Below are 21,645 nucleotides of genomic sequence, written 5' to 3'. Positions count from 1 at the left end.
CACAAGTCTCAAACAGCCTCACGCACTTGCATTTTATCTGTACATACATGTCGCATAGTCTGTGCATGTTAGGCAATTTGTGCTCATGAATTTAATCATTTGCATGTGGAGGAGCCAGAATTCATAATTATCACATTTGTGAGACTGAAGATAAAAAAAATATCTGTCAAATTTGATTATTTCTGTAATTTCTGTAACTGTGCGTGTGTTAGTTTACTTTGTATTGATAATTTCTAGATATTGGTGTGCATCTGAAAACACATTTGGAAGTTACCAAAGTCATACAGAAAAGGTTTTTCAGTTCACAAGTCATGTTTTGCACACATAAGCATCCAAAGTTACACACAAACAGACTTACATGGTTTACAAACGCACAGATATTTATTTTCTCTCACCATCACTTCCAGGTTGGTGGTGAGTTTGTTTTACATCAAGAGGAGGTTTTAAAGTTTATTGTTAAAAAAAGTGGCTGATCTGTGAGCCCACCCAAAAGACTTGGCATTTATGGACATTTTTCAAGAAAAAGGCTTTTCCAAACCTAAACAGAGTTGAAACATGTTCAGCCAACAACATTCATACATGAAAAGATGTCTTTACGGGGAAGATATTTACGTTTTAAACAACATTTTAAGGGCTTTTAAAATAAAACCAACACAATCTGAACCAATGAGAGTGTTTTATTGAAAGAGAAATAATTAGAATTGTTCTATGACAGAGGAAAGTATTGGGGATGGAAGTCATTTTATGCAGCTGTAAATGGGGCTCAGTGCAATAGCGGAAGTGTCCCACCCATCTGCTAAGGAAACAGCCTCGCTTCTCAACACGCACTCTAACTACTGCACACTGACACAGAAAGGCGCTGTCTGTACAGTCTGAATTCATGCCAAGATGTACGCGCCACAGCGCTTCTATCTGCTCATCTACATGATATTGGCAGGTAAGTAAAAATTATTTATTGGTGTGTTTTTTTTATGTTATTCACCTAAAACTGAAAACTATGGGGTGAATTGTGGTTTTGATCGGAAAGTGTGGAAATCATCTAAATGGTTAAATATGAAGCAACTAAAATAATCAGTATGTCGTTTTTATTTTAAAGTTACAGCTTTCCTTTTTACTCAAATTGTGACAAATTACGAGCTTTGTTTTTGTTCTGTTTATGTGGAAAGGAAACAGACTTAAGAAGAATAAAAACAGGAACTCTTCACCACAAACGGGTGCATTTCATCCTTGTGTCATCATGATATGATCTTCGGTTTACCCAACTGATTTTCTGCTCCTTTAGAACAAACTGAGTAGTGCCAACAGCTAAAAGCACAAAAAGCTTAATATTGTGAGAACATTACTTGTAAAAAATAGTTATTGCAATGTTTTTTTGTTTTTTCTTCGACGGAAAGTTTTTCTGGGAGGGCTCAGCTGTTGCAAAACGATGTGCAAAGGTGATATTGAATTATATTTACACGTCGGCCAGCCACTGAAAGCATTGTGAATAAGCACTTTGAATTGCCTTGTTGCTAAAATTGTGATATATAAATAAAATTACCTTACCTGACCTTACCTAAAGCGGCGACCATGAGGAACTTTTTTTGTTTTTTTAGGTTTTCAATTATATAGGTCAGCGTTCATACTACACACCATTTCTCTAAAATGTTTAATGGCTCTTGCTGAAATGTTAAAACTATTTCTGTGAATAACTGATCAGACAGTGCACAATACTTTCTACCAACAGAGGCAGAGATCTGGAAAAGGTTTATTTATTGTCCTATACATTAATTACAAAAATCACTTGTCATTTTAAAGCTTTAAATGTGCACTTATGTAACTTTTCTTAACACCTTTGCTTAATGTGAACAGTACAATAGCGAATCTAATGAAGGCAGTTCCTTTTTAACAAAAGAACTTTTCAGTGTAAGAAATCATTTTATACTAAAAAAGATTTTTAAAAAAGTACTCCCTCCCCTTCCGATTCACTCATAAAGCAGCTTAAATCAGTAGTTTTACTGAAGTTAACCCTCTAAGTATCTATTCCACTGTCAGAATGACTCACTGCTGAATTTACACAAGAAACTGTGAGAAAAACGTTACTGGCTGCTAAAGTTCCCCTTTTGCTTGACTGGGTTTTATTCAAACCTTAAATATGCTGATATTCTGTGAGAGCATCCTTCATTACCATTTTGATTAAGTATATCTATGGAAAAAATGTGATAAATCTGAAGTGCAGGTGTTTTTTTTAATACGTTTTATGTCTCTGATGTTATGTTGGTTGAACAGAGTAAAATAAGTAAATATTTATTTTTAGCACGCTAGGGAATAGCTTAAGAACTTGCGTTGAAAACTAGAGACTACGTCCTTCCTCAGTTATGCCTCTTCAAACCCAAGTGCAGCACGTCTGCACCATGAAGAGGGTGACGTGAGAAGCGAGAGCAACAACTCCAGCAGCTTTTTTTCTGTTTTGCCCACAGTGTCAACTTCTCTATCAAATGACAGTAACTAGGTTGGTCTCAGCTCACTTCTGTTGTTTAAAAGATTTCAGGTCTCAGCAATTAACACAGCCTCAATACATACAAATATCAATTTTCAAATTATAAATTGATTTATTATGTAGAAAAACTATCCACGTCCACCTACTCCTATGTGAAGTTGTGATAGGAATCTTTTGGTAATTTATAATTTAACTGCGATCAGACGCACTTTCTGAAAAGCTGAATTCAGCCAAGAAATCTCTTCAATATATCCTGTTTGACAGCATGAAGTAGGTTATAATATTTTTAAAAAGCAGAACATATTTATCCCATCTACTTGGCATGGGATCTACTTGGCATATTTATCCCATCTACTTTGGCATGGGATCTACTTGGCATATTTATCCCATCTACTTTGGCATGGGATCTACTTGGCATATTTATCCCATCTACTTTGGCATGCCATTGAACCTCAGGGAGAGCCATTATTTATGAATGGAGCAAACAAGAAACTCAGTGATACGGTCACCATTCAAAGTTAAGAACACCAAAACCACTGTTCACCAAAAAGATAACAGAGGCTGCTTTGCTGCTTGAGGATCTGCATGACTCGCCCTAAATGGACCTGAGAGTTCTGCTCCCTACTGAAGGAAAATACATGGAGACCATTTCATGACCTTAATTTCAACTGAGTCGTGCAGCAGAAGAATGATCCAAAGTGGTTCAGGATTCATTATCCTGCATGATTCTGCTGCCACACGCCTGACTGGGGACTGAAATAAGAGGGAGATTGACAGGCTTCTGATGGCATGCAGAGGAAATTTGGAGCAGAGAGATGCCTAAAAGTTAAGGTCGGTGGACCTTGAGAACCATTAACCTGAAGCCCACCAGCTGCAGAAGAAAAAAAAAACAATTTTGAGGTTTAGTAAAAGTCCTAATTCTGTAAAAAGGCAGATGGGCTGTAATGTTTCTCATGTGATGATGTTTCCTATAAGCTATGACCTTTGCCTTTCCTAATTTTACTAATTACTAACTTTTTTTGTGCTCTTGTGGCTTTAAGAAAAGTTTTCTATCTTAGCTTCTGCTTTTGACAATTGAAAACTGGAGACAAGAACTCCAGAAAGTCGTTTTATAACTCTGGTATTGAAGTAGTGAATGTCCTGTGTGGATTATCACACATTTATTTTAAACTTGCTCACTTCATGCAATACACCTACTCTGTTTTATCATTAGCTTAGTTTGGGCTGTTGCTTATATCTCTGATCTAAGCAGGATTTCCTGGCAAACTAAGTAAAGAAGTCCCAGAGAAATGAGATGGCTTACATTTAAAACGATAAATTTTACAGTTCACTCCCCATTGCAAAGTTCATATTATCTGATTGCTATTTATACCAGCTTGCACTTATTAAATTTCTTTTGAAAAGATAACAAAGGTGGTCGATCAGATTATTTTACAATGAAGACAACTTTAGAAATTCAGAAAAGGAACTTGCTCTGCTCTGCTACTTTTGTGAGCTTGTAAAATGTATCTTTCATACTTTTCAGCTGCAGCCATCCCAATTTCTTCAGCTTTCAACGTTGACACAACAAACCCTCGCTTTTATAAAGGCGAGCAGAAAGATTTCTTTGGATACAAGGTGCTCCAGTACAAGTCGCCCAAGGACAAAGGGTGAGTTTGCAGCTCCAGTTCTCTTGTTCTGAGTAAATTCAGAGAAAAGTTAAGAGCGATCAGTAGACAGGAGATAACTATCTTTTAAACAATTTCCTGTAAGAAGCTTGTGGTTTAAGCTGTGTTACAATATTTTGTCATATGAACAACACTTTGGTAATTAGCAGAAACTTTTCTGTTTTCTGAGAATCACGTTTTTGCTGATATCTCACTGGTATTTCTTTGGTTCATAGGGTGATCATTACTGCACCGCTGCGGCAAAATGGATCAGGGGGGATCTCCAAGTTCGCCCAAAATGAGACTCGATTGTGGTTCAATGGTACGCGTTCTTTCACATTTAACCACCCCTGCATTATACTGTACAGGAGAAGAAAAATGGCTTCCAACAGTACTGAAGTTTAAAATATAACTCAGAAAATTGGAAAAGAAGTTGGAATGAATGCTGGTTGCAATGTAAATATGATTCAGTCATTTAAAACTCGTACTTCTCAGGAATTTTAAGTTACTCATGCCTTCTTATTTCCCTGAAGTATAAAGTGATGTGATCTACTCCACTTCCCAAAATGGGAAAGACAAAAGAAAAGGGCAGTCAGTCCTCAGAAATCATACAAAATCATATTAGGTCTCAGGGAAGCATTCATCAAACAACCAAGTGGAGTAAAGAAAGTAGTTTTTCTAAAAGCAGAGATGAAAGTATTTTATTTTGAACCAAGCTCAGCGAGATGTTCCTAGCTTGGGATATCGTTTCATAATCTGATCCAGTTTTAAGTTTCTCTACATCTTTCTCTCTGACCTGTCTGCTGTGCTCCTTGGTCTTTATGATGCTGTTTGCTCACTAATATCCAGTCATATCTACGTTGAGGCTACATAACAATTTTAATAATATAAAACTTTTTCTGAGGGAACCTTTCTAAGACCCATAGCCACCTTACAGAGAAGAATAAATAAAATAATAAAACCATTTATTTAAATCAGTAAGCAAGTTTTAATAACAGTAAACATTTGTGGACTATTTATTAATTATTTGACTAGCAAAGGGGGGTGGTTGCGCTGGATTTCATTTAGGTGAATGAAATACGTTGAATTTGTGGCTGTAGAGTGGTAAAACGTGAAAAGGTTCCAGGGGTGTGAATCAAACTAAATCTGTAGGCAATTATGCATTTTATATTTATAGCTTAAGTACAGCTAGTTTGGTTTCATATGTACAACAGAGCATTAGGGCCACACCAAGAGAATATTTTTAAAATTACGAGAATAAAGTAGTAAAAAAAGAAGAAGAAAAAAGCGGTCTTACCACTGCATTAAAATGAGAACTGGCAAGTATCTTGCTAAATTATACTTTGGTAACAGTTATAACAGTAAGGAAAATACATTATCTTTTAACAGATCAACAGATTATTTTCAGTAGCAGAACTTTGACACGATTGTACAAGAAACTGTGTCTATTTCGAAGACGGACTTTCTACTCTCCTCGTCTGACTCTGGCACTCTTTCGTACATCTAGTCTGTGATGAAATTAAAGGAAAAATAAATGCAAGAACCTATTCAATGTTCATTTACTTTCATCATCAAACCTCGTTGTAAAAACCGAGCAGTTTGTCGCTATAAAGTATAACTGGAACAAAATGTTTTACAGGTTCTTCACATTCGTATTCAGCCAAGCATCTCGGCTTGTCAATAACCACGGACACAGAATCCCGGTTTATTGTAAGAAACCACACGCTATCTGGGATGTTTTAGAGCAAAACTAATGCATAAACAGTGTTCCAGACCCATTTCTCTAACATGTTTTGCTCTGCTTTAGGCCTGCAGTCCAAGCCTCGCTCATCCATGCGATGAGAACGTCTATCTGAACAGTCTGTGTTATAACATCACACATGATTTTGAGCTGCTGTCTTCTTTCAAGCCTTTGTTCCAAAGTAAGATTATGCTTTTTGTAGTATTCATATGCTGATTTATATGGTGTTCTAATATTCTGCACTTTTTTACAGAATGCATAAAAAAGGCTGTAGATCTTGTGTTTCTGTTTGATGGATCCGAGAGCATGACCGGCACAGAATTTGAACAAAATAAAAAATTCATAATAGGCATGATGGACTATTATGCCAAAAATACATCTATCAAGGTCACTGCATTCTTTCAGCATTTAGTTAAAGTGTAAGTGGGTTAGGGTATAATCTCTAATGTTAAATTAAATCAATATTGTATATTTTTCTTTAGTTTGCAGCAGTTCAGTTCTCAACAACCTACAAGGCAGTGTTCGACTTTAATGATTACGCTGATGGTACGGCTCAAGACAAACTTATCAAAGAACCGCATATGAAGGGTCTAACCAACACATACAGGGCCCTTAACTTTACACTGTAAGTAAGCGTGCCCAAAGTTCATACAGTACACAAATTAGTTCCTGCTGATTAAGCTGAGTTGTCTTCAGCAACCCTAAAATTGCCAGCATTTCTTCAGGTACGAACTCTTGGAAAATAAAGCAGCAGGAGCCTCAAAAGATGCAAATAAAGCTGTGGTGATAATCACAGATGGAGATCCAAGTGAACTGGATAAACCTTACAACAGTGTTGAAACCTATAATAGCAAAGAAGTCATTCGAGTTGTTATTGGGGTAAGTATGAACATATTTTTCTGTATTATTAGACTCAAAGATGTGGTTGCTTTATTAGATTTTTTTTCTGTTAAATTCCTTGTGAAACTGAGCAACATTAATTGCCCATCACACTGTACATAGTGAAATTGTTTTTCCAGAATACTGCTTTTAAATTCTCCAACAAAAAATCTTTAGCATTTATGTGTTTGCCTTTCTTGCTTATTATTACATCACCAAACGTTCGTGTATTTCAACTATGCTTTATACAGTAAGTCTACGCATCCTGGTGATTAAGGCATAGTTCCTCAACCCCAGCCCAACATTATTATGAAAAATGAAAAAGAACATAACTTTTAGCATTTGCTTTAAAAGGTTAAGAGTGTACTCAGAACATTTCACCCTATCCACCTGGGCTGAAATAAAGAAGAAAGTTTATTGAACAAGTGCTCGTCCTCATTACAAACACTTGTTCAGTAAATCCCATCACTGCAGTAAGCGCACTGAAGGAATTTGCCTTGCAGCAAAAAAGATGGATGAACCAGACTTGTGCAGTTGCACAACTCTCTTCCTGGTGTTTTGGCTGATTTGTTTAGACTTTCCCATCATGTCAAACAAGAAAGCATTCTGTTTCAGGTGTGGCTGTAAGATACATCCACATGTGTGCCTCCAATTAACTCAAATGCATTAGTTAATCAGAAGTTGGTGGAAGGAAACCCAAAAGGTTTGACCCAAGTCATACAGTTTGAAACACAATTATCTCTGATACTGCCCAAATGTATGTAAACTTCTAAATTTGAAGAAAGTTACAAAAAAAACTGCAAGAAATGCTTTGAATAAGTTTGATAACATTTAGCAAATAGAAATATTTTTGGTCATTCTGACTGATCTAAAACAAGAAAAGTTTGGCCTGATTTAACTTCAAGACAATGAGAAAAAAATCGGTCTTTTTACTTGCTGTATGTCTGGTTTCAATTGCATATAGAACAGATTTACATCAAAAGTTCTTTCAAGGTGGATGTGCTGTGGTGGCGCAGGGGTTAAGCACAATCCACATATGGAGGCCTTAGTCCTCGACATGGCTGTCGCAGGTTCAATTCCTGCCCTGGCGACATTTGCTGCATGTTCTTCCCTTCTCTCATTACCCACTTTCCTGTCTATTAACTATGAAATAAAGGCCACAAGAGCTGATTTAAAGTTCTTTCAAGGTATTGTATGATTGGTTCATAAGCTGCATTTTCAGTCTCTGTAAAGCTGTTGCAGAATACTAATCACTGGTAAATCAGACTGTTAATACAGACCAATTAAAAACCACTTGTCTCTTAAGAAGAGAGTTTGCTTCCTTGTTTCAAATACCACATTGTATTTAAAACAATGCAATGTGGTATTGTTTCAAATTACAATTAAAATTGTCATTTTAATTGTCTGAAATCATGTACAATTTTTTTTTCTTTTCAGGTTAAGATTAAAGATAATCAATTCAGCAAATTAAAAGCAATTGCATCAAATCCAAAAGATAAAAATGTCTTCAAAATTGAAAACTATGATGGACTTAATGGACTACTGGAAAATTTTCAGAAACAAATCTTCGCTATTGAAGGTGATTTGTCTTTCCTGCTTTATTTTGATAAATGAGATGCTAATGATGTTTCCCTGTCCATGTGATAGTGACATTTTTTTCCCCTTACGTAATTTTCAGGATCTAATGGGACTCGATCTGGAGAACTGAGTAATGAAATGGCGCAAAGTGGATTCAGTGCCGTCTCACACAAGGTAAATTATGCATTGGTTTAGTTGGCATATTTAATGTTTTTGTTTTCATCTGGCTTGCAGTTTTGTCAAACATTTGCATTCTTTTTTGTTCCTGAGTAGAGTCATAGATGTCTTCTTGAAATAAGTGAATTTCAAGAAGACATCAGGAAACTTCTATAAAAGGTTCTGCTTAAAAACTGAATTAATAGAAATAGACCTTGATGAGTCTCCACCAAAGGATAATTTTTCACAGATAAGTCAGGATGTGTGTGTTCTGATCAAACTTTTGTCTTGACAGGACACCTTGATTCTGGCCTCAGTGGGTTCAAAGACTTGGCGTGGGACTCTCAATGATTATCAGAATCCAAACAAGGCGATATTAGACCCAGAAATGCAAGAGGCCTCCTACATGGGTATGCTAATTATTTGCTATCTTACTCAGATGATTTATTTTAGCTGAAATATCATTGAATAATTTAATCGGTTTCAAATTGACTGTTAATGCCGTACATTGTGCAATGTAAAAGAGAAATTCATGACAATTTCTTGCTACTCACATTTGTAGGATACTCTCTTTCTGTTGGAGAAAGAAATGGCATTTCTTTGTATTTCACGGGCGCCCCACGTTTCAATCACATGGGAGAGGTTGTAGTTTTCCGACGTGATGAAGACAAGTGGCCAATAGTTCAAAGATTAACTGTGGACCAGGTTGGGAATTGTAGTTTTTTTTAAATCTATTATATTAACAAGTAACATGAACATGGGTTGCTCCTTTTTAAGCTTACGTCTGCCTATGAACGTATTTTGCTTTTGACTTTTAGGAAGAGTTAAGAATTTACAAACAAGTTTTTGTTTGCAAACAAACACAAATGATTATATTAGAAATTATTATTTATACTGAGAGTCAAAGTTTCCGTTTTGCAGTTGCAGAGAAAACCTCCTTGAATTTCCAGCTAATTTTTCAGAAAGTAAAAGCTCGGGAAGCAACTCTTTACCTGTACCTTCCAGATTGGTTCCTATTTTGGTGCGGAGCTGTGCTCAGTGGACATTGACTCAGACGGTAACACTGACTTCCTGCTGGTTGGTGCTCCAATGTTTTTCCTTCCCGAGGAGAGAAAAGAAGGGTCGATTTACGTCTACGCCCTGTCTGATGAGGTACATCAATTGTTAAGGCTCAGATTAAAAGTAACTTATTAACGAGTTTATTACTGAGCTAAATATTGTCCTTATTGCTTGTAGATCGACCTAATGAGGGTGCTTCACGTGAAAGCACCGTCCATGGGCAGATTTGGCACCACCATATCCAGTCTTTTAGATCTGAATGGAGATGGTCTCCGCGATGTTGCAGTGGGAGCCCCCCTGGAAGAGAACAACGCCGGAGCGGTCTACATCTACCTTGGACAAAAAGGCACAGGGATGCGCAACATTTCCGGCCAGGTGACACAATCATATAAGATTCTGTCAAGTAAAGTTCACGCATTTTCTGAAATTTATTTTGGAGTTTAACATGCTTAGTGTTTAATACAAGAACACGCAGCTGAGAGAGAAAGGTGAAGAAAATTGAAATGAAATTAAAACTATTTATCATGACGCAGTCATAAATCCAATTGTGGCAGAAATATTGTTTTTTAGTGCATGGTATAAACAAAGTAAGATTTTTTTAAGGGCAACAGAAGGCTATACCCTCTCTCACACCAGGCTAAAACTGTCCACCAGTCTCTATTACCTGCACAGCTGTTCAAATGTAGCACAATAAGCGCAAATCTGGGACACCACATATCCTCATGAAAGCTCTCGTTATGCAACTGCTTTGCGCGCCCCAGCGATGTTTGTCACTGTTGCTTTCCTGCCATACCACATGGGTACTGCTGCAGGTACCACGTCTGTGAGTTTCCTCACGAGCTACACAATTGCCCCACATACCATATATGAAAGATTTCTGCATAGCTACTAGTTTCAGTCTTACTGTGGAAGACAAAAAGTGTCAGGTCCTTCTTGCAACTCATCAGCAACTTGAGAGGAGAAGAGATTTTCTCATCAGAGCACTCTATGCACATATCTCAACAACTGGAGCAAAAAGGAATCGTGCAAACAACATCCAAAATTAGCTTTTTTACTACTACCAGTTAGCTAATCATACCAAAACCTCTGAAATCGTTTAATGTGTTGCACTGCCATTTCAGCATAATTGTGCAATCAATACACTCTTTCCTTAACAACATTGGATATCCTAAGGCTGCTTTCACATCATCCAACACTGCTTCAGAATACAAGAAAAAAAAATCACATGGTCATCATTGATAAACACCATAAGACCCCAGCAGGACCCTTCAGTGACCCTCCTCATTCTGTAAAATTACAGAATGAGTTTACAGTGATTTGTTGCAATATTTGAACTAAGTGCTTGGTAGATTTTAAGGGTAAAAATGCTTCCACTTGTTTTTTCAACCACCTTTGCTGACATGGTGTGTACGATGCTGAATATGGATCATAGGAACCCAAGGAGAAAGTTGTCTATACTAGAATAGCACATATTAATTAGAAAGTTAAGTTCACAACACTTTAGCCAACCTGTCTGGCTGCATGATGACAAATTGAAGAAAAGGTTAACACAAATGGCAACTGAAGAGTTCAGAACGACTTTAGAAGAAATTAAAGGTGAACTCCAAAGTCAAGGTAGATCAGTGTCACATCACACCATCTGTTGTTGCTCGAGCCAAAGTGGACTTCATGGGAGGAAACCAAAGCATTTAAAAGCGAAACTACCACAATGCATGTTGACCTGTCACAAAGTTACTGGGACAACTGGAGTGAACCAAAACACCTATGGACAGATGTAGAAATTGACAGTTGCAGGAATAATTTAATTTCTTCAAAAGGTTGTGCAACAAAATTTTAAGTTACAGGTACCAACAATTTTTTTCCAGGCCTGTTGAAGTACTCAAAGAAAGAAACAACACAATTCAGCAGCAATAATGTATGATTTTCACTGGTTAATCTTCAGTATTTTTTTATGTATTAGTACTTTTGTCAGTTTCAAATTATTTCAGTGACCAATGTGAGTTTTTCCTCCATTGACGCCAACTATTTTGTCAATGTGTGTGCGTGTGCGTGGCAGTTTTAATAATGAAGTTTCTGCTTTTCCAGAGAATCACAGGAGCACAAATTGATCCTGGATTGAGATTTTTTGGTCAGTCCATCAATGGAGATATCGATCTTGGAGACGATATGTTGCCAGATATTGTGGTGGGATCCCAAGGTGCTGCTGTTGTCTTAAGGTATAACTTTGTTAGTGCACCACTACACTCTTCAAGTTAAATGAAGTGTTGAAATGCAAACTTGGGTTCGTTTGTAGAAAAAAGGCTACAGATGAAGTTAGGCTTGATGCTTTTAAAGCACTTGTAGTTTTTACCAAATTAAAACATCTGATGGTAAAAAATAAAGCAATCTGAAAAGTTGCTTGATTAAAACTGCAGATATGTTAAAAAAAATAACTTTTTGAGGGGAGTTGCATCAAAACTGTTCACAAATCCTTTATTTGGTCTCTTTCAGATCCAAACCTGTGTTAGATATCAAGGCTAAGCTGTCATTTTATCCCAGTGTGATAAGCATTCAGGAAATCAACTGCTTGGACAAGACGGAGGACAAACCTTTACCAATGACTAACATAACAGCTTGCTTTGAAATGGTAGAAGTAACAAACAGCACTGCAGGTGAGGATTAAAAATGGGATTTTCACCTACAGCAACTGCAAGTTTGTCATTTTAATGGCACACTGTTGTCCACTAAAGAGCCAGGAATCAAGATCACATTCATCCTCAAAGTGGATCCAATGAGGCAATCAAGTCGAGGTTTCTTCATTGAAAATGGAAAAAGTAGACGGAATATTACACATACCAAGGAGCTGACTGACAAGGAAACATGCTTCAACTATTCCATCTCCATGAATGTATGAATAATCATAAGATCGAAATCAATCTTACTCAAATGTTTCTGGTTTTGTCTCTTCAAGAAATGACCACAGTGTTATTTCTGTTTTCCAGAAATGTATACAAGATACATTATCTCCTGTCAACATCAAGTTAAACTTTTCCCAAGATTTCAATGAGATTTCAACAGCCATTCTTAACATAGACAGCAAAAGACGGGCTTTTGTTAAGGTGGGTCCAGTAACCAAAGGGTGCTGCAGGAATGTAAAGATGTAAAGATGGATGTGTAAAGAAAACAATGAAGATAAATGTTTATTCTTGGAGGAGTTTGGCCAAAGCTCTGTTCATTGGACAATATACATTTTTCACAGGTTCCTTTCGAAAAACGCTGTGAAAAAGAAATCTGCATTGCTGATCTTAAAGTGGATTTTGATTTTCTGTATGTATATTGGAAAAAAACACATATGCACATGCATCTAGAAGAGCAATTGTTTTTGCTTCAAACAACTTAACTGAATTTAACAAATACTTTTCCTGTTTAAGGTCTAAGGAACTATTAGTGGCAAAAGAAACCACCATCAAAATTTGGATAAAACTCCACAATAGGGCTGATGACTCGTACAACACCAGCCTGACGATGCTCTACCCCGAAGGCCTCTCTTTCTCGATGTTGGATCAAACAGGGGTAATTTAAGGCATATTACTTTCTGGCTGTTTTAGCTGATTTGCTGTTTTGTTTTTGTTTGTTTTTTTCAGGATGGAAAGATTACATAAAATCTAGAAAGAAGTTTAAAAAGAGAAATTGAATCCACAAGTTTGAAATGACTGTACAGATTTTAGGGATAAATTGCTTAAAAGAATGATATGATTACAATTTCTCACGTTTAGGATTACCATAGCAATAGGAAACTTCAGTTTGCTGGGTCTGATTCCCAGCCTCAGCCCATTTGCCTCTTCTCTTTCTACACTCTTTCCTGTCAAATTTCAGTTCATCAATGAAAATCTTTGAAAACGATGAAGAAATTACTGATGAAGAAATTACTATTGAAATCATACGTGGGGTGCTGTGGTGGCGCAGGGGCAAAGCACAACCCATGTTGTGCTTTGCCCACGTTGTGCTATGCATGAGGACTAAGGCATGAGGCCTTAGTCCTCATGCCGGTGATCGCTGGTTCGATTCCCGGCCTGGCGACATCTGCCACATGTCTTGCCCCCCTCTCATAACCCTCTTTCCTGTCAAACTACTTTCAAATAAAGGCCACTAGAGCCAACAAAACCTTAAAATATATATATATTAAAAAAAAAAGAAATTGTATGTATGAACCACATGCAGCATCTTAGATATTAAGTAAAAGGCTAGAAGATGCATGCAGAAAAAAAATAACAAAAGTCGCCCTCTGACACAAGCTCCCTATCAGTTAGTGCCAGGAAAAGTAACTATTAGATGGATATTTGATCTTCATAATGATCTGGTTTGTCCACTAAACCTGTTTGTAACTCCTGCTCAAGTTTGTAACTCCTTCAGTGTAGTCAGAGGTGTCTCATTGGCCTCCTCCTTCTTGCTTCTAATGGCGTCCAGAGATACTGATTAGCTAGTGATTGGACCTACAGATGCAGGTGTCTTTATATTGTAGTCACCGGAGACACACTCACACGCACTACTTTGCTGGACCTCTGTTGAATTAGGCCAGTCACCAAATAATAATGCAATCACTTATTTTATGTTGCCTAATCAATTTTCACTTTTGGTCAGTATTATGTAAATTTGACTTTTTTGAAATTCAGATCATATTATAATGTTACTGACCCTTCCCCACAACTCCCCCCCAGATTATCGGCAGCAGCAGTTACCAAACACAATGCTTATAAGAATAATGTTGAAGACAAACATTGTTGTGATAGGTGCAGAAAGTGGAGTGTCAGAAAGAACAGGAGCTTATTAAACAGACAGAGGCACAATTTTGAGACATTAAATTGTAAAGTCTAATTTTTACAAAATCATGTTTGATATATTCAGCATTTCCATAACATAATTGCTTGATTGTGCTACAAAATGGTGCTATGTGTATGGAAAATACATAATACTGCCCCTTTAAAGGTTTTTTTTCTTAATTTTTGTTATCAAAATGGAAAATTTTGTTGGCCATGATCGATTTGTTAAAGTAATAAAAAGGGTTAAACTTCCAAGAAGGTGAATACTTTTCATAGACATTGTACATGTAAAATGGCCTCAGCCCACTGGGTTTGGATGAGAAGTTGTACACATTTTTTGAAGAATACTAATTACAAATTGTAATTGTAAATGAGCATTGAATACAAGCTGGGGGAAAGTCTAACGCTGCTTCATTAAAAATGTGTTTACTGACATCATGGCCATCTAAAAACCCCCAGAAAAGTTGTTGTTTTAATTTTATGTTAACTGGAAAGACAAAATATGTTTACTTCATCCTTTTTTTGTGACACACAACATGTAGAGGAAACTGCAAGACGTTTTTTTTTTGAGGACTTGAAACCGACACAGGATGTGTCGGATGTCTCGGCAGAGTTTTCACAACCAAATGCTTGAAACAAATCTGCCGTCTCGTTCAGAGACAGGCCTAAAAGGTTTTGGTGACTCTTACATGTGCTTCATCAAAGACACAGATTCTGTCAATGCAGCTTTGCTTTGAAACATGGAGCTTTACAGCAGTTAAGCTTGGTTTAACTTTTCTCTCCTCATCAGAACAAGAAACTAACTCAAATCTGCGCGGATCAAGAAAAACTTAATGAAACCGTTTGTGGGATAAGCCTTCCCGTATATCGCAGCAAATCCTCTGTGAGTCATACTGCAGCCAAACATCCTTCTCAGCGACACAACAGAGTTTTTGAAGAGCTTTCTGATGACAAACTTTAACAGCCTGTCTTTCTGCCTGAACCAAATTTTCTCTTGTCCCATAAAAGGCCATGTTTACTGCTACTTTTCGCACCAAAGATTTTGAGTGGAATGACACAATGCTGATGACAGTCTTTGCAAAAAGGTACTTTTTTTTTTAAAGCAATTCCCAATGGAAGGAAGTTTAAAATTTTCTGGGAAGCAAAATGTTCTATTTTCAACACTTATAAGATTGTATCCTTTGCATTCTTAGTGAAAATTCAAACTCCAGCGAGAGTTCTTCTATGACCAAAAGTATTCCTGTAAAATATTCTGTTGGAATGACCACAGCAGTGTAAGTAGTGTGACACACATCCACTGTATCTTCAGCTGTACGAAGGTTTCCTGTATTTTGCAATGGTTGTTTTTTTGTTTTTTCAGAAATGACACATCTGTTGAGAACCTGGAGTTCACTCCAGAAAATTATAAAGCGCAAAAAATGACAACTGTATACAAGGTAAGTGATTTAAAATACAGTGCAATTGTAACACTTTGAAGCAGAAACATCAGTTTATCATAGAAAAAACATACCTGTTTATTCAGAATGATGTGGCTTCTTATTATTTACAGATATACAACGCAGGTTTTAAGGATTTTCCCATCAACGTGTCCCTCTTCTTCCAAGAGAAACTGGAACACGACTTTGAAATTAAAAACTACAGAGTTATTGTCGAGCCAGTAAGTTGTCCAATTGTTTCAACACGTCTCATTTAACTTCTACCGCTTGTCTTATTTGCAAGCTTTTAATATTTACATTTTTCTCACGTTTTTAAGAACAATACACTGTGCTCAAAAATGTCCACCCCAAAAGCTGAGGTTAGTGTAACAGATCAGGACTTAAACTATGTTGTCATACTATGAGTAAATCACTATGTGACACAAAGTATTATTTTGTTGCAGGACTGCCCATGGAAAGAAAACTGTGTGGCCATAAAATGCGATACATTTATGTTAAAAAACTATTCAAATGTTTACGTTTCCCTGTTGGGGGATGTGCATTTCCGAAATCTGGAAAACTACGAATCTGTATGTAATGTAATGAGTTAAGACAAAATACACCACACATACCTGTGACATTCCCTCAACTGTCCTGTCCTGCTCTTTCTCTAAAGAATATGCCCTTTCTGAAAAAATATACTGGAGTCCACGGAGAGGTCAAATTTAACAGCACTTTGGAAGTTCACTATAATGGTAATAGATACGTGCTGTCTTCCCAGAAAAACGAGGTATGTATATTTTGAACTGCTGAGATACCTTCTCAAAGATGCAGTTTTGAAGGTAATTGTAATCTGAGTTTTCATTTCAGAAAAACAAGAACTACACAGTAGAACAATCAGTATGTAAAACTCTCATCGATACCTATGTAGTTAATACAAATGAATTTTTTTATGTAAAGCACAACCTGTTCTTTCTCTGCTAACAGGCTACAGTCACAGTTGAGTTTAAAGTGCCTCAACATAGGAATCTGATCATTGTGACTGGAGTGATACTGGGATTTATCCTTCTGATCATACTCACAGTCATCATGTGGAAGGTGAGATTTCTATGTCCAGCTTTGGAGCCTGTTGGGAATTAAGACATGGTTTTGTTTGTTTTGGTGTTTGATCTAAATGGTTGCATTTGTGCCTGTCCTTAGTGCGGCTGCTTCAAGAGGAAAACCATTGAGGATTTCAAAGAGGAAATGGATGACTTGCCTGCTCAGACAATAACCTCGTCTGTGTCATATAATAAATTTGAACAAGTGGAAGAGGAAAAAAAGCCTCTTAATGCGGACGAGGACAAAGTCAAACCCTCAGCTAATGCTAATGCTAATGAAAAAGTGGATTTTTAGGGCCGAACCAGCTCAAACGTGGCGAAAGTTGGGACTAAAATTTAGAGGTTATTTCTGATATTTACAAAGTTTTTTTCTTTTCTTCTATTTTTTTTTTTTTACATTTTCAAAAAAGAAAAACGGAAATGAACAACTAAATCAATTTATGTGTCTTGCAATGAGTGATCAGATCTAGTTGAGTCCGAAAGCTGAGAAACAAAACCAGCATAGTTTAGCAGCCTAGTGGAGTCCCGTCTTCACTGATGTCTCTTTTTCAGCGTGATACACTTTCATCTTGCAGCAGCTGGATTAGTGGATGATCTTCCAATAAAATGAGGGGCCCTCGATTTCAGCTTTTTAAGATGTAGCTAGTATGGGAGCTTTATTTTCATATCTGTTTTATATCTTTACTAAAGTGAGAGAAAGAAAGAAAAAAGGGGATAGTACACTGTGTTGATGCCGAATTGTTGTGATAATTTGGTTCGGCTTTTTATGCGGATTCGGTTAATAAATTTATGTTTGACTTGACCTCAGACTCTGAAGGGACTGCAACGCAGAGCAAAGTCTTTCTTTGAGCTGTTCTTGCCTGAGGCAGGGAACAAGACTGAGCTGGATGTATGAATGATGTAATATAAATACAAATGCCTTGCAGAAAACTCTGAATGGAACACCGTTTACCAGGATGCTTATTGTGGTTTATGGTTTCTGTCTTTTCTGTTTGTCTGTAAGGAGTTTTAGTGTAAGATTGTATTATTGAATGCTTTTGTTTTAATTTGATTTGCATTTCTTGTTTTACGTACTGTTTAAAATCATTCCTTGGATTGAGGTGTTTATTTCCTATCAACCAAGCTTTTAAGTCTGATTCCACCATATATAATTGTTCAATGTACGCCAGTGTTTGGTTTAATGGTACATTCTAGCATCCTGCCATTGTGTGTGTGTGTGTGTGTGTGTGTGTGTGTGTGTGTGTGTGTGTGTGTGTGTGTGTGTGTGTGTGTGTGTGTGCGTGTGTGTGGTGGGCGCGTGCGTGTGTGTGTGTGTAAATTGCTGATTGCTAAAGAAGTGAAGCAAGACAGCTTTTATTTATCATCAGTCATTATGTAGTGAATCAGCCATATGCTGTTTCACACTGGAAAGCATTTACATTAACCTCATTTCAAAGTAAGGACTCTACAGCAGTGCTTTTAGGTCAACATGTTGTGAAGTATTTTGAAAATGTATTAAATAAAATATTGGCCTTTTCCAGGAAATATGTTTTGCTTTTGCAGACGTCAGTTTTAATGAAATGACTTAAAAATGCTCATGTCGTGTTGCACTTAAAACCTGGTACAGTATTTACACATCCAAATTCAATAACTTAGAATACTGGTAAAAAGCTTATTTCAGTGTATAGCTCTATTCACTAAAGTGAATATAGATATGCATCATTTCCACTGATTGGTGTTTAAAGCCTTATTTTATATTTACTATGATGATTTTATTATTATTACTATTATTGTTATTAATAATACTCTTAATACACATTTAAGATTAGAATATTATATTAAACCAATAAAAAACATAGTTAATGCAGAACAGAGGGCTTAATTAAAATTATGCTCAACACCACCATAAAGGTTATTTCCAGCAGGTAGTTTTAATCTGACAAGCCTCATCAAAATGCATATTCTAATTTACTGAATATTACTGTACACAATAGGCACATTACCTTTTTGTCTGGCAATAAGTCAAAATGACATAACTGATCAAAATTTTCAAGGTGTGCTTGTTGGCATTACAGCAGGCACAAAGGATCTGTGTTTTTTTTCTATCAGTAAATTATCATGAAGAATATTGTCACATTTGTGTAATTCTCATTTATGTTTGGGAGTTGGAGATTTTAGTGCTTTACCACAGTAAAACCAGAGTAACCGTGACATCTAGTGGCATAATTTTGAAACTGCAAGAAGATTGTTACGTCAACAAGGGCCCTCAATTACATGAGCTGTAAGCTTTGTGACAATCACTAGTCGTTGAGTTTGCTTGGTTGCCATTTTTGTATTAGTTTTATTTACTCATTTTTGTATACAAAACCACTAGCTGTTTTACAAACATAATTTATTTCATTACATGTATTTTATTAATAATATGATGTGCAACAACTGTTTGACTCCAAACATGAACTTTCTGTCCAATACCAGCTGATACAGCACAGGAAAGTGGAACCTGGATCGGTAGCCTCTGCTCAATCCAATAACACCATCAGTCTTGGGTCTGATATTAATATTCGACTCCAACCAGGATGTATTTTTCTGCTTCAAACGTGCTTTAATTGTGTAGGAACAAGAAGATTTCTTGCAGCATCAAAAACTGGACAGAAATGCTTTGGGTCAGATTTCTTGAAGAAAAAAAAAAAACTGTGAGTAAATTTTCATTTAGTCCTGCTGCAAGTTAAAAGAGATTAAAAAGTGCATCTATGTCAAATTAATTAAGCAGTTTAAAAGCAGGTTTTCCAGAAACATCAACCAGTCATGAATGTTTTCATCCAAGTTGTTCCTGAAAGTTATGTTGTGTGTTAAGACTTTATCACAAACTTAACAGAAATTATATCAAAAATATCCACAGCATTAAACAAACTGGAAACTCTGCGGTTTACAGGAGGTAAAAAAAGAGAGAGAGAATTCCTGTGAATTCTTCAATTCCTGTGAAGCGTCCATCTTTATAGTTCACATAGTCAACCGGAGTCACTCTTTGAACTTCCACTCCTGACGACACATGGGGCACTGCTGCTGGACTTGCTGGGAGTTCAGCCACTTCAGGATGCAGTGCATGTGGAAACAGTGAGAGCACTGACCCCAGACCAGCGGGCAGTCGTCTCCAGGAACTTTACCTGCAAAATAAGAAATATATTACAAAAACCATTAAGAGTGCACACAACAGAGGTACATAATCTAAACCCAAAGATACAATGCTAAATACTAAGCCTTTATTTCAGTGTATAATGTTATTGGCAGTCATTGCACCACAAACACTGTCATAGCAACGATTTTCAGATACTACTTGATAATAGGTTGATTCTAAAGCATTTAGCTTCCTTTTTCAAGCATTTTTGATTGGCCTTTAAAATTACGAAAAGAAAAAAACTTATTGCAATGTGGATTGATCTCAGCTGATGAGATTAGTACAGCAGACAATTGGCCATCTTTTACAAATTAAAGAAAATGTAATAAGCTTTACAGGGCAGCTACATACAGGATGTTGCACACGAATATATTTTGAATAGTTAGACACCCATACAGTTTATTTAAACTATTAAAAACTCGATGTCTTAAGGATCCAAAGTTGTTCAATATTTAGCCCAGTCCTACTTTTTTGATTCGCCATTCATCACTTAGATGTGGTCACAATTCTTTTATCTAATATGAACATTAGGGTTTCAAAAATATTCAAATGAATGGGTTTTATGAGTTATAAGGAAATTGAGCTACATGTTTAGTACATGAAGGGTATTTGGACTTTAGGCTAACATTAAGTTGTGTATGTAGGACAGCAGCCCCCTGCTCAGGTACTCACAGTCCGGACAGCAGCCGTTGAAAGGCATCCTGCAGATGCCGCAGTTTTCATCGTTAGCCACCCAGGACCAGGAGGCCACTCCGTTCCACTGCCTTATCTTCACCTTCATTCTCTCCGAGCTGCTGTTCAAACCCGAGTCAAACACTGCGGTTCACAGTCCAGCTTCTCAATAAATTACAAGTCAAACATAAAACAATTAGACTCTGTAAGCAGTATAGATTAATTCTACGCTAATCAGCTACATTGAATTGAAAGACTTCTTCTTCTGCTTCTTCGTGTTCTTCTTCTTAAGCTTTTTCTTTCTTTGTTTTGGCGGTTGGCTGGCAAACAGCTTTTAGGTGCATTACCGCCACCTTCTGAATCGGAGTAGGGATCATAATCTATTTCTTACCACCGCATTCTTATCTATCTTATTTTATATAATGTTTTGAAAATGTAAAGATGCTAAGGTACAGGCTCCCAGTTGCAACATTTTTTTAAATTACATTTTTAATCAACCTGACCTAGAACGTTGTCATCACCATCTGACAAAAATAAATAAAAAATAATTTTTAATGACCCTATTAGTGATATTTTTACTCATTTTACGGACAAATGCTTCTCAAGAAACAAAATAAATATTATTTAAAACAAAAAACACCAGAAGTCCATCTGATGGAGTTGACACTGCATGACGGAGTTGACACAGAACTGAAGGTAGTGACAAACTAGTGAGTAAAATGAAAAACTTGGTACATGTGAAGTAATGCAATTTATGTACAATATATTAAAATGAATTAATTGCACATTTAAGTGATATTTGACAGTTTCACTGAAAGAGTCAGAAAAACTGATGGAGTTGACATCTGACGGAGTAGACAAAAAACCAAACTACCTCAGTTTATATGATGTTATTCTGAAGGAGGCCATATTGTAGCTCATCAGGTCCATGAAATCTTTACATTTTACCAAAATTAAGCTTTTATTT

General features: G+C 36.6%; 2 protein-coding genes across 2 annotated transcripts; one reads left to right on the top strand and one right to left on the bottom strand.

The window, feature by feature from the left end:
• Window positions 1–847: 847 nt before the first annotated feature.
• On the top strand, window positions 848–18,376 carry LOC103463430 (integrin alpha-L). The gene is made up of 31 exons (XM_008406766.2): window positions 848–937; window positions 4,005–4,128; window positions 4,362–4,447; window positions 5,765–5,835; window positions 5,933–6,047; window positions 6,120–6,253; window positions 6,349–6,491; window positions 6,592–6,745; window positions 8,183–8,324; window positions 8,424–8,497; window positions 8,775–8,889; window positions 9,042–9,184; window positions 9,485–9,631; window positions 9,716–9,913; window positions 11,624–11,754; window positions 12,029–12,189; window positions 12,268–12,425; window positions 12,520–12,636; window positions 12,777–12,844; window positions 12,949–13,090; window positions 15,128–15,220; window positions 15,346–15,422; window positions 15,531–15,611; window positions 15,698–15,773; window positions 15,887–15,994; window positions 16,091–16,132; window positions 16,217–16,342; window positions 16,429–16,542; window positions 16,623–16,652; window positions 16,740–16,850; window positions 16,953–18,376. The coding sequence occupies exons 1-31, from the start codon at window positions 889–891 to the stop codon at window positions 17,145–17,147; spliced, it is 3,525 nt and encodes a 1,174-aa protein (XP_008404988.1). The 5' UTR covers window positions 848–888; the 3' UTR covers window positions 17,148–18,376.
• A 776-nt stretch (window positions 18,377–19,152) lies between these two features.
• anapc11 (APC11 anaphase promoting complex subunit 11 homolog (yeast)) lies at window positions 19,153–20,986 on the bottom strand. The gene is made up of 2 exons (XM_008406778.2): window positions 20,679–20,986; window positions 19,153–19,995 (listed from the first exon to the last, which is right to left on the bottom strand). Exons 1-2 carry the CDS (start codon window positions 20,785–20,787, stop codon window positions 19,850–19,852), a joined length of 255 nt encoding a protein of 84 aa, XP_008405000.1. The 5' UTR covers window positions 20,788–20,986; the 3' UTR covers window positions 19,153–19,849.
• Between the last annotated feature and the right edge of the window lie 659 nt (window positions 20,987–21,645).

The sequence above is a fragment of the Poecilia reticulata genome, linkage group LG1, assembly GCF_000633615.1.
Source record: "Poecilia reticulata strain Guanapo linkage group LG1, Guppy_female_1.0+MT, whole genome shotgun sequence".
Classification (NCBI taxonomy): Eukaryota; Metazoa; Chordata; class Actinopteri; order Cyprinodontiformes; family Poeciliidae; genus Poecilia; species Poecilia reticulata.
This window is presented reverse-complemented; position numbering and strand designations above follow the sequence as displayed.

Coding starts and splice junctions, on each gene's coding strand:
- LOC103463430 (XM_008406766.2), top strand. CDS start 889: ATGTACGCGCCACAGCGCTTCTATCTGCTCATCTACATGATATTGGCA. Junction 5,836..5,932: donor ACACAGAATCCCGGTTTATT/GTAAGAAACCAC, acceptor GCTCTGCTTTAG/GCCTGCAGTCCAAGCCTCGC. Junction 16,851..16,952: donor TCACAGTCATCATGTGGAAG/GTGAGATTTCTA, acceptor GCCTGTCCTTAG/TGCGGCTGCTTCAAGAGGAA.
- anapc11 (XM_008406778.2), bottom strand. CDS start 20,787: ATGAAGGTGAAGATAAGGCAGTGGAACGGAGTGGCCTCCTGGTCCTGG. Junction 19,996..20,678: donor CAACGGCTGCTGTCCGGACT/GTGAGTACCTGA, acceptor CTTATTTTGCAG/GTAAAGTTCCTGGAGACGAC.